General features: G+C 46.0%; 2 protein-coding genes across 6 annotated transcripts in view; both read left to right on the top strand.

The window, feature by feature from the left end:
• Nucleotides 1–12,456, top strand: part of LOC130293392 (nicotinamide N-methyltransferase-like) — a 104,407-nt gene extending 91,951 nt beyond the window's left edge. Inside the window, exon 4 of the mRNA XM_056542018.1 lies at nucleotides 11,622–12,456. Coding sequence (XP_056397993.1) covers nucleotides 11,622–12,051 — 430 coding nt within the window. The 3' untranslated portion in view covers nucleotides 12,052–12,456. The remainder of the gene's footprint in view (nucleotides 1–11,621) is intronic.
• The window catches only part of LOC130293389 (nicotinamide N-methyltransferase-like), a 51,459-nt gene that overhangs the window by 5,423 nt on the left and 29,707 nt on the right, over nucleotides 1–16,329 (top strand). The window contains exons 1-2 of one of the 5 annotated variants that reach the window (XM_056542012.1): nucleotides 12,718–13,587; nucleotides 14,147–14,163. The exons of 1 other annotated variant lie outside the window; for it this stretch is intronic. In XM_056542012.1, the coding sequence (XP_056397987.1) occupies nucleotides 13,584–13,587; nucleotides 14,147–14,163 (21 nt within the window). In that variant the 5' untranslated portion in view covers nucleotides 12,718–13,583. Of the gene's footprint in view, nucleotides 1–12,717; nucleotides 13,588–14,146; nucleotides 14,164–14,518; nucleotides 14,603–14,763; nucleotides 14,876–16,329 lie in introns of those variants that run through there. 3 more of the 5 variants (XM_056542014.1, XM_056542015.1, XM_056542013.1) reach the window with 3 other exon arrangements.

Genomic DNA, 16,329 nt, shown 5'->3' with positions numbered 1-16,329 from the left:
TTAGAATACTGCTTCTTCTTTCCTTTTCTTTTCCTTGTCTCTTTTTATTTCTTTTTATACAAATACTTTTTCCAGCAATTATGTTTTAAACTTGTTTCATGCTTCAGTACTAGTTCAGATGATGCAGTTTTCTTAGTGGATATTTGAATCTCTATGTAAGAGGCGTGCGAGTGTTAAGTGAAGGACCACAAAGGGTTAACACCCCAACAGGTGCAGACCATCACTATCCACTCCCCCTCCCGCCCTCTGACTATAAATATGCTACAAGTATTTGCATGCCACAGGTTTTATTAAAGAGTCATAGACTCGAAATGCGTCAACCGTGCATGTTAACTGTATGTCTACCTTGTTCCTGTTTATTTTAAAGCTGCAATAAACCTGGAGTTTTAAGCTTTCCGGACGTTCCATTTCTTCTTCTGATTTACTGATCTGTTTAACCTTTTGGCACCAGTTGATTTGAAAACATTTATTTTCCACTAGAGTAGATAAAAAGAGCAAAATTCTTCCAAAAACAGTGACGCACCTGTCCAAAGTTGTGTGTGGTATTACAATTTGGCTCCAATCACTTTAATGAAACTGAGCTGCAATACCGCTTTCAACCTAAGGACAGACATGGTGTTGTTTTTGGAAGAAATCAGCTGACATTTTCTAATCATGGACAACCCCTTTAAGTCAGTAATGACCTGGAAGGCAACTTTTAAAATGACCTTAAAGGGAATTTAAGGTCATTTTAAACCTACTTACTGACTTAAAGGGGTTGTCCATGATTAGAAAAAGTCAGCTGATTTCTTCCAAAAACAACACCATGTCTGTCCTTAGGTTGTGATTATGATTATTCTGCAGCTATTTGGGCAAAACAAAGCAACGCTGAAGTCTACATTTTCACATAAAATGCCAGAATTCTGTAATATGAAGTCTGACAGAGATAACCCTGTTCATATGTCATATTAGGATATATGAAGATCATAGAAGAGCGTCTTCTATTCATGACGCCTCTTTATAAACGAGAATGGATAGTCACTCTCCACCAAGTAATGCTGCTCTGGGGATCTGGCCTGTCCATGCATTACATGGACAGTCATTCATTTGTATGGCTTTCTGTACTACAATAATTAATCTCCCCTGCAGTAGCCAGACAATTCCTTTCTGACCTCTGATTTTGACATCGCCTGTTAGACATTTTCTACTGCAGAAGAGGTTTAGTCTCACATGACTGGCAAACAGGCCCTCTTCACCACATGCTGACTTTGGAGTCAAGGTGTGGGAGGCTGGTTCTCCCGAATAAGTTGTTAAAACAACAAAAGATTTGGAGAAAAGATGAGAGAAGGAATCCAGCTCTCCTTGTATTCAATGAATCAGTGTCCTTCAGATGTTACAGGGGTACTCCGGTGAAAAACTATTTTTTTTTAATCAACTGGTGCCAGAAAGTTAAACATATTTGTAAATCACTTCTATATAAAAATCTTAATCGTTCCAGTACTTCTTAGCTGCTGTATGCTCCACAGGAAATTATTTTCTTTTTAAATGTCTTTTCTGTCTGACCACAGTGCTCTTTGCTGATGCTCTTTTTATTATAAATATATAAAAACTTGAAAAACAGGCTTAACTAGCAATAACAAAACACAACACAACAAAACCTGCCTAACTGGCCAGCCCAACTTAACTAAACTAACTAAACACATAACATTATACCTACATATAAATTATCAAAAATACTATCACACACACATACCCACACATTCTTTACATAAACATAAAAATAGCTTTACTTAGCTTTAACTAAAAACAACCAGACTTGGTAAAACTCAACCACACATTACTTTCACAACTAACCCACCCCAAAACCCCCACCACCACCACCCCCTTTTTTTTTTTTTTTTAATTATATATATTTTTAAATTTTTTTTTTTTTTTTTTTTAATAAAATAAATTTTTCCCTCACATATATACACATATATATACATACATACATAAACATATATATATATGCACACCCTTTTTTTTAATCTACACTACCATAATACAACCAATATTAAATTAAAGTAATATAAAAATGCTAACTAAATCTGATCCGACTGCCTATCCCTGCCTATACGAATATAAAAACACAAATACATAACCTAAATGCAAATACATACATAAACTATATACACCAACAAACCAAAATATACACCTACAAAACACATGACATCCTACACTAGACTAACCCATTACCCACACAACCACCCACATTGACATGGGTCAGAGTCCATAGTCCATGGATATCGAGTCCAGTCCACAACTGACCCATGCCAGCCCCTCCAAACATCCACCAACCCACCAATTCCCCCACCCAACCTAATCTATACCCAAAACCAACTATACAAATACAACTTCATAACATAACATATACAAAACAATACAACCCACCTTAGGCCCAAGTTCGGTCGCCTGTAAGCCCTTTACGCAATCCATATTCTGAAAACAAAAGAAAAAGACTAGGGTGTACATGCATAGCCCACCACCAGGAAGAAGGATGGCAATCCTGATGTTACTTTATAAACTCTCTCCACTAACTTTTCCCTACGACTCACCCTACTTTTATCCCTTCAACAAACTGACCCTGCACTCACCCTCTCTCTGTCCCTACATTGCTATCCCTAACCAGAAAAAGGGGTACTCTACCCAAGAGGTCTAGTACCTAGGGCACATCAAATGAAAAACCTCTCCACAGGAGAGAAGCCCTGCTGGTACCAAGACTGCCATACTCCAAAGACCTGATCTTCCCGAGGTCACCGGTGATGTTCCTACAGACCTCCACCTCGGAGAGGACTTTCCACTGTGTAGATACTAGACACCGTGCGTTCCACGTGTAGTACCTAACTACTAAGCTGACTACAAATAAAGTGCCCCGGTCTCGGCCACCCAGGTTCCTGAATGCCCCATAAGTCCACTCCGGATAGGTAAGGACGGCAAGTTGACTCCAGTCAATGGAAGCGCCCACCTGGTTGTAGACCCTTATATTAAAGGGACAATGAAGCAGGAAGTGGTCCATGCTTTCCAGCATGTCCTCGCACTCTTCTCTGGGACATCCCCGGTCATCAGAGCTCCTACACTTCAAATTGTCCCTTACATTAAGCTTCCCCTGAAAGCAGCGCCAGGCCAAGTCCCAAAACTTCTGGGGGATCCTTTTCATGTTTAAAAGGTACAACCCCACCCTCAGATCCCGACCTGGGCAGTCCCTGAGCGCCAGAGGCTTCTGGAAGTGGGTCAACAGAACCCGTTTGTCAAGGAACTGCCTTGACTGGGTCCTGATCTCCCACACTCCCAGACCCCACCGATGTATCGCCTTCAGAGTTGGGGTAGCATAAGCCGGAAGATATCCGTGTGGCGTACGGAGGTCCTTCACTTGCCCTCCTGTCTCCCATTCCTGGAAGAAAGGCCGAAACCATTCCCTGCAGGAGATTACCCACGGAGGAGCCCTCTCTGACCAGAGGTTTGAGATGTTAGCTTTCAAGAAGGTGTTTGTTAAGAACACCACAGGATTTACCATAGATAAACCCCCTAGTCTCCTCGTGCGGTACGTAACCTCCCTCTTGACTAGGTTCATCCTGTTCCCTCATAACAGTTGGAAAAACAGGCTGTAGATCCTAGTGTAGTAAGCCTCTGGCAAGATACATACACTGCCCAGATAGATAAACAAGGGGAGCAGGTACGATTTGATCAGGTGTACCCTTTCCCTGAGGGTCATAGACCAAACCTTCCATTGGTCCACCTTCTGAGCGGCATCCTGGAGCTTACCATCCCAGTTTTTGGTGGGATAATCATCCTGGCCGAAAGTGATGCCCAAAACTTTTGCTGACTCTTGGGGCCCTGGAAGGGTGTCCGGGAGATCAAACGTGGGATCTCCCCCTCCCAGCCAGAGACTCTCACACTTATCCCGGCTGATCTTAGACCCGGATGCCTCAGAGTAGCGGTCCACTTCCGACATCACCACATCGACCTCCTCTCTCGAGGACACGAAAATGGTGACATCATCAGCGTATGCCACCACTCTCTGGGCGACATCCAGCTCCGCCAGACTCATCCCGACTCCCGCCAACGGCCCACAATCTACCCTCCGGACGAAGGGATCGATCGCAAACACGTATAAAAGCGGGCTCAACCCTGACGGACTCCGCACCCCACCTCAAAAGAGCGGCCAGACCAACCTTTCACAAGTGGGAAACTCTCTGCCCCTGCATACAAGATCTTAAGCCAATTAACAAAAGTACTTGGTAAGCCATATCTCAGTAGGACGGACCAGAAGTAGTCATGGTTCACCCGATCAAATGCTTTGGCCTGATCCAAAGACAGCATATACCCCTTCCAGAGACCCGCACTACTCTGCTCCACGTCCTCCCTGACACTGAGGACAGCACTTAAGGTGCCTCGGCCTGGAACAGAGCAGTGCTGGGCCCCCGAAAGGAGCCGGGGTGCAAACTTCACCAGCCGATTAAACAGTATCTTGGCCAGAAGCTTCCTGTCCGTATTGAGAAGAGCTATGGGCCTCCAATTCTCAATCTGGCTAGGATCTTTACCCTTTGACAGGAGAATCAGGGCGGACCTCCTCATTGACTTCGGCAGAGTGCCCGAGGAGAGACACTCATTGAATACCTCAGTCACGATGGGAGCTAAAGACTCCTTAAAGGTCCTGTACCACTCGGATGTTAAGCCATCCGGACCTGGCGACTTCTTAGGGGCAAGCCCCTCGATCGCCAGTCTCACTTCCTCTTCCCTGATTTCTTCTGCCAAAACATCAAGAGAGGGGTCTACCCCTGGCTCAGGAAAGGTTTTAGCCAGGAAAACCGACATCCTGTCTCGATCTAGATCCTTCCTTCCCAAGAGGTGCGAGTAGAAGGATCTTACGACCTCCAAGATCCCCTATCTGGACCGATTCAGAGATCCTGTACTATCGATCAGTCCTGAAATGACTTTACTACTCACTGACATCTTACAGTTTCTGTAAGGGTCGGGCGAGCGGTACTTCCCGAAATCCCTCTCAAAAACCAAAGATGCGTGCCTATCGTACTGACACCTCATCAGCAAGGATTTCACTCTGGAGATATCCTCTCGGCTACCTCCAGTCGAGACAAGAAGCTCGAGTTTCCTCCTCAGACCCTGATACAAGCGATACCTGTTCAGGGACCTGAGGCTCGAGAGCTGGCGGAAGAACCCCGCAACCCGCTTCTTGAATATCTCCCACCACTCCAGCTTATTACTACAAAGATCCAGTAAAGGTACCTGACTCTGAAGAAAATTCTCAAAGGACTGTCTTACCTCCGCTTCCACCAGGAGGGACGAATTCAGCTTCCAATAACCTTTACCCATGTCTCTGAAACATTCAGGGAAAACGAAATCATACAGTGATCGGAGAACTCCACCTCAACCACGGACACTGCGGAAGAGACGGCTTCCTCCTTTAAATAAAACCTATCTATTCTAGACCTGCGGCTACCTTGATGATAGGTGAAACCCGCGTGGCCCGAGGGGCTCCGGATGTGGGCGTCCTCTAGGCGAGCTTCTCTAGTTATGCTAATTAGTGCCACACTATCGCAAGTCAGTGGACCATTGGAGCCTCTCCTATCCTGGGACCTCGTGACATTATTGAAGTCCCCTCCAAAGATCACCTGCCGACTCGTAAAAAGAAAGGGCTTAATCCTCATAAAGAGATCTTTACGGCCCCGCTTAGTTTGTGGGGCGTAGATGTTAATGAGCCGGAGCTCTTGTCCCTTCATGAAGACATCAATGATCAGGCACCTCCCCATTTCTAGCTCAATAACCCGTCTGCATTCAACAGGAGCGGAAAAAAAGACCGCCACCCCACTATACGGCTCAGCCGCAAGAGACCAGTGGGAGGGACCGCGCCTCCACTCTCTCCTGGCTTTTGCCAGAGAGGCAAGATCTGACAACCTGGTCTCTTGTAAAAAGAAAATGTCGGCTTCAACACCGCCGAGAAAATCAAAGGCTGCAAATCTAGCCGTATCCGACTTTATACTGGCACAGTTAATAGATGCCAGCGTCAGTGGGGTGAGTGCCACCATCATGGGTGATTGAGTTAGATGGCCTCACCCCTTAAACCTTCTTCCTCTCCTTCCCTCCACCCCCATCGGAATCAGAGGAAGACCCTTTACTTCTTTTTAAACTCTGGGACATATCCATCCCAGGATCTTTACCTCCGGCACCTGGTGTTACCTCTCCCCCTGAGGAAACTACCCCAGAGGAAGGAGGCTCGGTACCTCCTGGAGGCCGCACTGCCTCCTGACCCTCGAGAAGAGGAGGGGAGATGGTATCCCCGAGGGCCTCATATCGATTCGAAAGGACGATCAGAGGGTCAGAGACGGAGTTGTTCCTTCAATGGTCTGAGGCTACAATTGAAGAGGAGGACGGCGCCACCTTACTCTTACACTTCCTCCTCCTCTTCTTTTTCTGGCCACCATTTACTGTCTGCCCCTCCTCCTCCTCCTCATCCACAGTTTCGGATTCAGAGGTATGACTGGAGGAAGGAGCATCTTGACCTTCTTCCCTACGCAGTCTCCCTATCTCCTCGTCCAGTTTGGCCTCACCCAAAGCCTCAGAGTTATTCTGACCTCCTTCTGAGCCAGTGTCTGGAGTGGGACCCCGAGCTACCCCTGGCACCTGGGCATTCTCAAGGGCCCTCTCCAACCTGCGCTTCTCCTCTCGCCTCCGCATAGAGGGGGTCTTATGTTTTTCCTTCACTGGCTTTGGTGCCCCCTCTCCTCCACTGGTCCCCTCCCCCGCCGGGGCAACCGTTAGGCTTTCCCCAGACGGGGCGGTCACAGCATTAGAGAACGAGCGCGGACACCGGCTGAACGGGTGACCTAAGTCACCACACAAGTTACACCGAATCTGCCCACAGGTGGCCGCCAGGTGACCCACCCCACAGCAGAGGGCGCATATCTGCTGAGTGCAGTTGGCACTAAAGTGGTTTGGGTCACCACACCTGTGACACAGCTTTGGCTGCCCCTGGTAGAAGATCTGAATCCTGTCGCGTCCCAGGAAGGCGGCCGAAGGAATGTGGGTGACCGTGTTCCCGGAACGCCTGAGACGGACGGAAAACGTCCAGGCCCCAGACCATATATTGTGCTCATCAAAGTTTTTCCGGGGGATGTCCGTCACCTCCCCGTACCTGCCCAGCCAGGTCATAATGTCATAACAAGAAAGTGACTCATTACGGGTCAAAACGGTCACTTTCTTTACCATACTCTGGCGAGATACCGCTTTTACAGCGAAATCTCGCCATCCGGGCTCGTTTTTCACCAGCTCATAATTAGACCAGAAGAGATCTAGTCCCTCCGGCCTAACAAAGCTGACGTCAAACTCAGAGGAGCCGAAAGGGTGGATCAGGGCAAAGATGTCCCTAGCCCTGAAACCTATCTGGAAGAGAAGCTCCACCACCTTGCCCCTTTGGAGGCACGCATCTTCGCCTTTCCAGACCAGATGGGCCACATTCCTGCGACCTACCTCCTGCCCGGGTGTCTGGAGGGACCATACAGTCTCCCCATTTCTCTGTTGGAATGCTCCCAGACTATGTCTCTCCACCCAGAAAGATAGGTCCATCTCCTTTCCCTCTACCTGGAGCGTCCTTTCTCCTCTCTTTAGTGCCTCCAGGAGGCGCCGTTGCAACTGACCGTCACCAGATACAGGAGGTAAAGATCCCACTGAACCCCCGGCCGCCACGCTGGCATAACTCCTGGCGACCGAGGGGGCAGCCGGACCAGACCCTGTCCCTACGGCCCCACCTAAACCACCTGCACTGCCACAAACGTCACTATTATCCACACCACTACTACTCCTCTCATTCACTCCATTATCACTCCTCCCATCTGCACCACTCCCACTCATTCCACTACCACCCCGCCCATTCACTCCACTACCACTCCTCCCATCTGCACCACCACCACTCCTCCCATTCAATCCACCACCACCACTCACTCCACTACCACTACTCCCATCTGCACCACTGCCACCCCGCCCATTCACTTCACTACCACTCCTCCCATCTGCACCACTACCACTCCTCCTATTCACTCCATTACCACTCCTCACATTCACTCCACCATCACTCCCACATACACTCCTTTCATCCACAGCACTACTACTCCCATCATTCACACACCTTGTAGTGACATTGCTTTTGGTTTTATTAGCAGTGTTTTTGGGATCAGCCGCTGCTTCACCCACTACCTCTGGGCTGGCCAGGACGTGCTTTAGCTGGATCTCTGTCGGCGATGCTGATTCCTCCTCCATGTGGGATGTCACCGCAGACATCACATCCCGAGGCCGAGGCTGCCCCTCCAAGCGCACCTCTGCCCCTCCACCTGCCACTGACTTGCAGGGACCCTCCTCCCTCACAGGGGAAATCCCTACAGCGTCCATGCCACACACTGCGCCTGACTGCACGGGCTCAGCAGCGGGTCCCGGTGCCTGGACACTCCCCCCCTCTCAGGGGAGTGCCCTGCAGAGCTGATAACAATGCCAGGGACACCCACCATTAACCCATCCTGCTCTTCCCTACCAGCAGGATGCGTGACTGTAGCACCCACGGCCATGTTGGATGCAGCACTGTACCCCCCGTGCTGGTCCCGTTCCACAGCAGAAACTGGATCTGGCAGGGTGGGGGGCCCAGCAGTCTGAACCAACTTCTCAGGTGGCCCAGACTGCTGGATAGGGGAGAAAACAAACTTGACTTGCTCCTCAGCCTTTTTCTTCCTCCTGTTCTTTTTCTTCTTCTGGCTCTCCTCAGGGCCCAGGTCCTGGCCAAAACTGAAATTTTCCAGATGGGTGGGTGACTCCTGCATCACTATGGCCCGCAGGAGCCCCCCACCGACTGGGCCGCTGTCACCGCCATCACTACTGTCGCTTTCCTCTGAGGTGGTTGGTAAGGTGACTTGGGCAGGGTTAATATATTCTGCACTTGGGGTGACAGAGGTCTTAGGGGTACACGGGGTATCACACACATCCCCCTCACTCTCATCACCCTCACTGCCGCCATCTCCCTCACCACCTTCCTCCATCTTCTCCTCTGTATCACACAGGTGTTCTTCCTCCCCCTGGCTATCCTCTTCCTCCTTCTCAGGGGTCCGCATGATTTTATAGCGGTCCTCGTTTTTTAATTTTTCTTTAAACATACCCGCTCTCTCTATGATCTGCATTCGGGCTCTAACCACCTCCTGCTCCTCTGCCTTCAGCTCGCACACTCTAGCAGCAAACTAAGCCCTCATGGCCTTGGCAGAGTTATCTGTCTGGTAGCGGGCAAACTTCAGATCCTCCCTTAACACTTTCAGCTTCTTTCCCAGCTGTTCGTATTCCACCAGCTTTGCCTGCATGCGGGATCCAAACGTGGCAAGCGACTCCCTGGGTCCCTTCACACCCCATTGCTGGGGTTCCGTAACATTAGAAACAGTCCCTGAAGACACAACAGTTATCTTCCTACCGTATGCCTTGCGGTTTCCAGCGATGGACGGGGGAGTGGGCTCCACATTACTGTGGAGCCTGCTGGATCTTCTGACCCCATCCTTGGAATCGGCCGTAACTCTCTCACTCCCACCCCCCGCCGGCCTAGTATGGGAGGTGGAAGGCCGTGGGTCCATAGCAGGAGGCTCTTCCCAGGAGTCTGCCACCCTCCTGGGGAAAAGGTCGCTGGAAAAAACTCCTTCTCTCCTCTCTCTCTGGACAACTCTGGAAGCGAGACACACCCAACAGCTGCTGTGTTCCACAGGAAGTGCTCTTTGCTGACACCTCTGTCTGTCTCAGGAACTGTCCAGAGTAGGAGCAAATCCACATAGCAAACCTCTCCTGCTCTGGACAGTTCCTGAGCCAGACAGAGGTGTCAGCAGAGAGCACTGTGGTCAGACAGAAAATACATTTAAAAAGAAAATAACTTCCTCTGGAGCATACAGCAGCTGATAAGTACTAGAAGGGTTAGGATTTTTATATAGAAGTCATTTACAAACTTGTTTACCTTTCTGGCACCAGTTGATTTAGAAAAAAAATGTTTTTCACTGGAATACCCCTTTAATACCATTGAATAGCCGAGCCCAGAGATCCCTGTGTGATTTGGGCATCGCAACTAGAGCTGCCTGCAACACACTTCTCTGGCCAGGCCTGACTAGAAAAGGCCAGAGGAATGGAGCAGCATGGTAGCCAGGCCAGGGGAGTACCCTTAGGACAGTGGCAGAATTACATTTCAATTCTAGGCATAGTGATAGCATCACAATTTAATGATGGAACAGTGACAACATTAGATTTCTATGGGGGTTCCAGTAGCAACATTCGATTTCTATGGGGGGGGGGGGCACAATGGCAGCATTAAATTTGGATAGTGGGGGCACAGTATCGGCCTATGATTCTTTGGCTACACCCCTGATTGAAGCTCATCAAGACTGGTCCTAAGAGGGAACCTTGTTGATCCTATGTGCCCTAAAAGGGCATATGAAAAGGACTTGTTTCTATGAGAAAAGCCCTTTGGAAAAAATGATTCTTTTGTCTCAATATCTTATTGGGAAATCTGTGTTAGCAAAGACTTCAGAAGAGAAGGATTTAGGGGTAGTGATTTCTGCCAGCTTCAAAATAAGTCACAGTGTGGCCAGGCAGTAAAGAAAGCTAGTCAAATGGTCATCGCTTGAGGTATAACCAGTAAGATGGAGATTGAGATCTCACTGTATAGAGCCCTAGTGAGACCACATCTGCAATACTAGTGTCAGTCCTGGACACCTCAGCTACAAAAGGATATTGATAAAATGGGTGCAAAGATGGGCAGCAAAAATGGTGGAAGGTCTTCTTGATTATAAAATCAGAAAAAAGTTAAAGGGAGAGAGGAAACTGCTTCTAAATGTCCTAGCCACATGCTACTGAATGGTCAAAGAGCTGGAATCTTCTTATTCCTTGCATAAAAAGAACTCAAGCGGCACTGCTATATACCCTAATGGCTTATATTATAGATATAGGTCAATAAACAAGCTGTAGGGTGGAGGTAGCTGGGGTTGTGGTCCGGAGGTGCTGGGGAATAAAGTAATTAATTAAATATATTAGTAGGAGTGAGTGCAATGCACAACAAAGAACCCCACACTCACTGCTGAACTGACGACTTCAAGTTCCAACGCTGGACGGACCGGACGAGGCTACAGGAACAACTTTGGGTGCTTCTTCTGGCCCCTTAACTGGCAACTTCAAGTTCCAACGTTGTGTCACGAAATTGCCAGCAGCTGCCTCTGAGCACCCCAAGTTGTTCCTGTAGCCTCGTTTGGTCCGTCCAGCATTGGAAGTCGTCAGTGAAGCAGTGAGTGCGGGGTTCTTTGTTGTGCATTGCACTCACTCCTATTAATACATTTCTTATTCCTTGCACTGAGCTCCCTGTATTGAGAGCCTCCCCAGCCCCCACCTATGATTGACAGTACTAGCATCCAGTCAGAAATTGGCTAGAGCTGTCAATCATAGCTGGTAGGTATTATGGGGACCAGGGAGGAGATTTATCAAAACCTGTGTAGAGATAAAGTGGTACAGTTACCATAGTAATCAATCAGATTGCTTCTTCCATTTTTTTTTAAAAGACCTTAATTTTGTTCCTGTATTTTTTAAAGGGAGGATTGTGAGAGAAAAGCAGAGAAGCTCCGCAGTAAGGTGAAAGACGTCCTGAAATGTGATATTGTGAAAAGAAACCCTTTTGATCCTGTGGTTGTACCACCAGCAGATTGTCTCCTGTGCTGCTTATGTATTGAAGCTGCTTCTAAAGACACGAAAACCTATTGTAATATTCTGAACAATTTCAAGGACTTGATAAAACCTGGAGGTCACCTGTTACTGATGAATACAATGGAAAGTACTTTTTATCATGCTGGTAAAAAGCGTTTTGGTGTAATGACCTCAAACAAGGAATTCCTGGAGAAGGCTTTTAAAGAAGCTGGTTACCTGGTTGAGAAAGCTGTGTATGCACCCCGTATTGATAAATCGATGATGCATATTTCTGATTTTAATGGTTGCTATTTTTTTCATGCCCGTAAACCACAGTGAAGCCAAATTCATCAATGATAATTTTTTAAAAATATTGGTATATAATGTAATACAAAATATTGCTAAATAAGTGATTTGGGGTAGGGTAAAATGGATACTGTCACAATCAAAAAAACCTTTTATATGTTGTACATTTTGGCAACACACTAAAAAGGCATGTTTAAGGGGTATTTCAGCCTTAGACATCTTATCCTCTATCCAAAGGATAGGGGATAAGATGTCTGATTGCAGGGGGGTACCGCCACTGCCACACCCCCTACCAAAGACATGAATGGAGGTGGCTTGGCGTGATGTCACATATCCGTCTCTGGAGCAGTGCCTGGCAATTAAGACATTTTATCCCCTATCCTTTGAATGGGAGATAAGATGACTAAGGCCTTAATACCCCTTTAAAGGGGTACTCCAGTGAAAAACTTTTTTTTTTTTTTTAAATCAACTGGTGCCAGAAAGTTAAACAGATTTGTAAATGACTTCTATTAAAAAATCTTAATCCTTCCTGTACTTATTAGCTGCTGAATACTACAGCGAAAATTATTTTCTTATTGAAACACAGAGCTGTCTGCTAACATCTTGAGCACAATACTCTCTGCTGACATCTCTGTCCACTTTAGGAACTGTCAAGAACAGCATATATTTGCTATGGGGATTACCTTTTACTCTGGACAGTTCCTATAATGGACAGAGATGTCAGCAGAGAGCAATGTGCTCATGATGTCAGCAGACAGCTCTGTGTTTCAAATGGAAAAGAATTTCCACTGTAGTATTCAGCAGCTAATAAGTACAGGAAGGATTAAGATTTTTTAATGGAAGTAATTTACAAATCTGTTTAACTTTCTGACACCAGTTGATTAAAAAAAAAAAAAAAAGTTTTTCACCGGAATACCCCGCATCTGCATGACCTAGTGAGTAAAACATAAACATAATTTTTTGGGAGATATGAGAGGTACGCTTTTAGTCTTAAAACTTATATTTTATAAAAGTCTGATTCAGATGTAAATAAAGGATTAATAAAGTGCCTAAATTGCCAACCATATTACCAGGTCAATCTCATTTATGTTTTTTTTACTCATGCATACCTTTGTACCTTTGTTATTTGACCATCAATGAACCTCACTGAATTGGCTTGTTTCCTTAATAAAGCAGATTTAAAGGGGTACTCCGACCCTAGGATATCCTAGGGACCCCCGCAATCTCTCATGCAGCACCCAACTGTCTCAGCTGCACAAAGCGATGATCGCTCCATGCCTGAAGACTCACGACCATGGGGCCAGAGTATTTTGACATCACGACTCTGCCGCCTTGTGACATCACGCCCTGCCCCCTCATTGCAAGTCTATAAACTTGCATTGAGGTGGCATGGCTGTGACATCATGAGTAGGGCGTTACATCACGAGCCTCTGCCCCACATCGCCAGTCATCCAGCACGGAGCGAAGTTCGCTTCGTGCACCAGATGTCTGGGGTGCCGCAGCCGAGATCCCGGGGGTCCTACTGCAATAGGGGATAAGATGTCTAGGGGCGGATTACCCCTTTAATGGGTATGTCTCAGAAAGTGTGATGTTTGCCAGCATTTAATGCCTGTTTCCTCTCTGCTTATACTACCCATAAGGCTTTTTGTCTACATCAGACTTGAGCATACAGACACAGCCTATCTGCACTTCTGCTCTCCACAGCTATCTTCTACTATTCGGTTATGTTCACATGTAGCGTATACACTATGAACTTTATGCTGCAGATTTTATAATGTGTTAATTTGTATTATTTACGTTGATTTAAACAGCATATAATAAAATACTGGAAGCCTGTGCTGCACATCATTGTTTTTCTTGTGAAATTCCCAATAAGTTTGATGTGTCACATGACCCCCTTCCTATTGAAAAAACAAAAGTTGGATTCAAAATGGCCGACTTCAAAATGGCAGCCATGGTCACCACCCATCTTGAAAAGTTTCCCCCCTCACATATACTAATGTGCCACAAACAGGAAGTTAATATCACCAACCATTCCCATTTTATTAAGGTGTATCCATATAAATGGCCCACCCTGTATATATAAAAATGTTAACCTTTATTGTGTCTTCTTTCTTTATGTCAGCAGCATTGGTCGTGCAGAAGGTATCCTGAACAAGAATAGCGGTACCTTGTAGCTAAAGTTTGCACTTTAGACAAATGTATATATTATCAGTCAGTAACAAAATGTATATAGCATTAAAAAAGGATTGTATAGCCTGCAAGAGAAGTATACATACTGGGGGAGATTTATCAAAACCTGTGCAGAGGAAGAGTGGTGCAGTTGCCCATAGCAACCAATCAGATTGCTTCTTTCATTTTCCACAGGCCTCTTTAGAGGCCTGTGGAAAATGAAAGAAGCAATCTGATTGGTTGCTATGGGCAACTGCACGACTCTTCCTCTGCACAGGTTTTGATAAATCTCCCCCACTGTATATAAAAATGTATAATAGCCAGAAATGTACATATTGCATAATGTGTCCAGATTTAATGTACCGTACTAAAAAGATTGTGTTCAGTCAGGACTGTTAGGACCTCATAGTCAGTATGTATATACTCCAGTCCATATCAATACCAAAAATGTGTATTGTTCATACTAATAGTTTTTCGTGTTCACTGTGCACAGGGTTCTCTTGTCGCCAGAGAGAGCACCTGGTGAGCGTAAGTAGCACTGTAAGTGGAAGTCAATGTTGGTCCTACCTCCATATACTCAAAAAATTTCTATATTTCGGGGAGATGTAGCAAAAAGCCGATGGACCCCGTAGCACAGGCATCTGGGTAGAAAGTCTCTGGCAGCCTGATCCGAAAAATGTCTAATGTATGTATGGTTTCATAAATGTATATCTGCTATTGTCAGTATTAGAGATGAGCGAACTTACAGTAAATTTGATTCGTCACAAACTTCTCGGCTCGGCAGTTGATGCCTTATCCTGCGTAAATTAGTTCAGCCTTCAGGTGCTCCGGTGGGCTGGAAAAGGTGGATACATTCCTAGGAAAGAGTCTCCTAGGACTGTATCCACCTTTTCCAGCCCACCGGAGCACCTGAAAGCTGAACTAATTTATGCAGGATAAGTTATCAACTGCCGAGCCGAGAAGTTCGTGACGAATCGAATTTACTGTAAGTTCGCTCATCTCTAGTCAGTATCTGGAAATGTTTATAAGCTTTAACATGTCAGTAACAGTAATATATGGTTAAGTGTTGGGACCCTTTATAAGAAACCGTTACAACAGCCATTACCTTTCTCTACTACAAAGGACTCTGTTCTATTCATCTGAGCATGTAAGAACATTCGTACAAATGTCACATGAACTCTTACAACTGTTTACAACTGCTCTTTACCCCCTGAAGGACATTTGGATTAATGCCCCAGGAAAATACATAGCCCTCAGAAGGACATTCCAAACTAATGCCCCAGGAACTATTTTGTTGTTCTAACTCCGGCCCTTTAGGCCATTTTCACACCATCTGCCCCTCAGGACGTTACTTCGAGGACGGCTTTTCTCTAGAGGGGGAGTTTGTGGAAACCCAGTACAGAATCATGTGTTCTTCTGTACTCCTGCCCATCCTGTGTGGCAGATGCTGCTCACTGTCCGTCATCGGTCCCCTCTCCTCAGAACTCTCTATGCACTAATAATATATATAATGCACTATATAATATACTGTCACATAAGGGTTAATGTATTGTATTATCTATGTACTTGTTGCCTTAAATCTCTTGTTGCTAAGGACTTTATCCGGCCAATGGGATCTCTCTAAATTCCTCCCTTATATAGTGAGGTCAGGGTTCAGCTCTCTCTTTCTTGAGCTCTAGCTCTTAGTGCTGAGATACAGTTTGGTGAAGAGAGAAGTCTGTCTGTGAGGTGGATTTGAAAGGAGGCCTGAGGCTTAAAGGGGTATTCCAGGCCAAAACTTTTTTATATATATATCAACTGGCTCCAGAAAAGTAAACAGATTTGTAAATTACTTCTATTAAAAAATCTTAATCCTTCCAATAGTTATTAGCTTCTGAAGTTGAGTTGCTGTTTTCTGTCTAACTGCTTTCTGATGATTCACGTCCCGGGAGCTGTCCAGCTCCTATGGGGATATTCTCCCATCATGCACAGCTCCCAGGGCATGACATCATCATTGAGCCGTTAGACAGAAAACTTCAGAAGCTAATAACTATTGGAAGGATTAAGATTTTTTAATAGAAGTAATATACAAATCTGTTTAACTTTCCGGAGCCAGTTGATATATAAAAAAATGTTTTTGCCTGGAATACCCCTTTAAGT

Source organism: Hyla sarda, chromosome 10 (genome assembly GCF_029499605.1).
Source record: "Hyla sarda isolate aHylSar1 chromosome 10, aHylSar1.hap1, whole genome shotgun sequence".
In the NCBI taxonomy this organism is placed as follows: Eukaryota; Metazoa; Chordata; class Amphibia; order Anura; family Hylidae; genus Hyla; species Hyla sarda.
The sequence above is the reverse complement of the archived record's forward strand: the minus strand, read 5'-3'. Positions and strand labels throughout refer to the sequence as shown.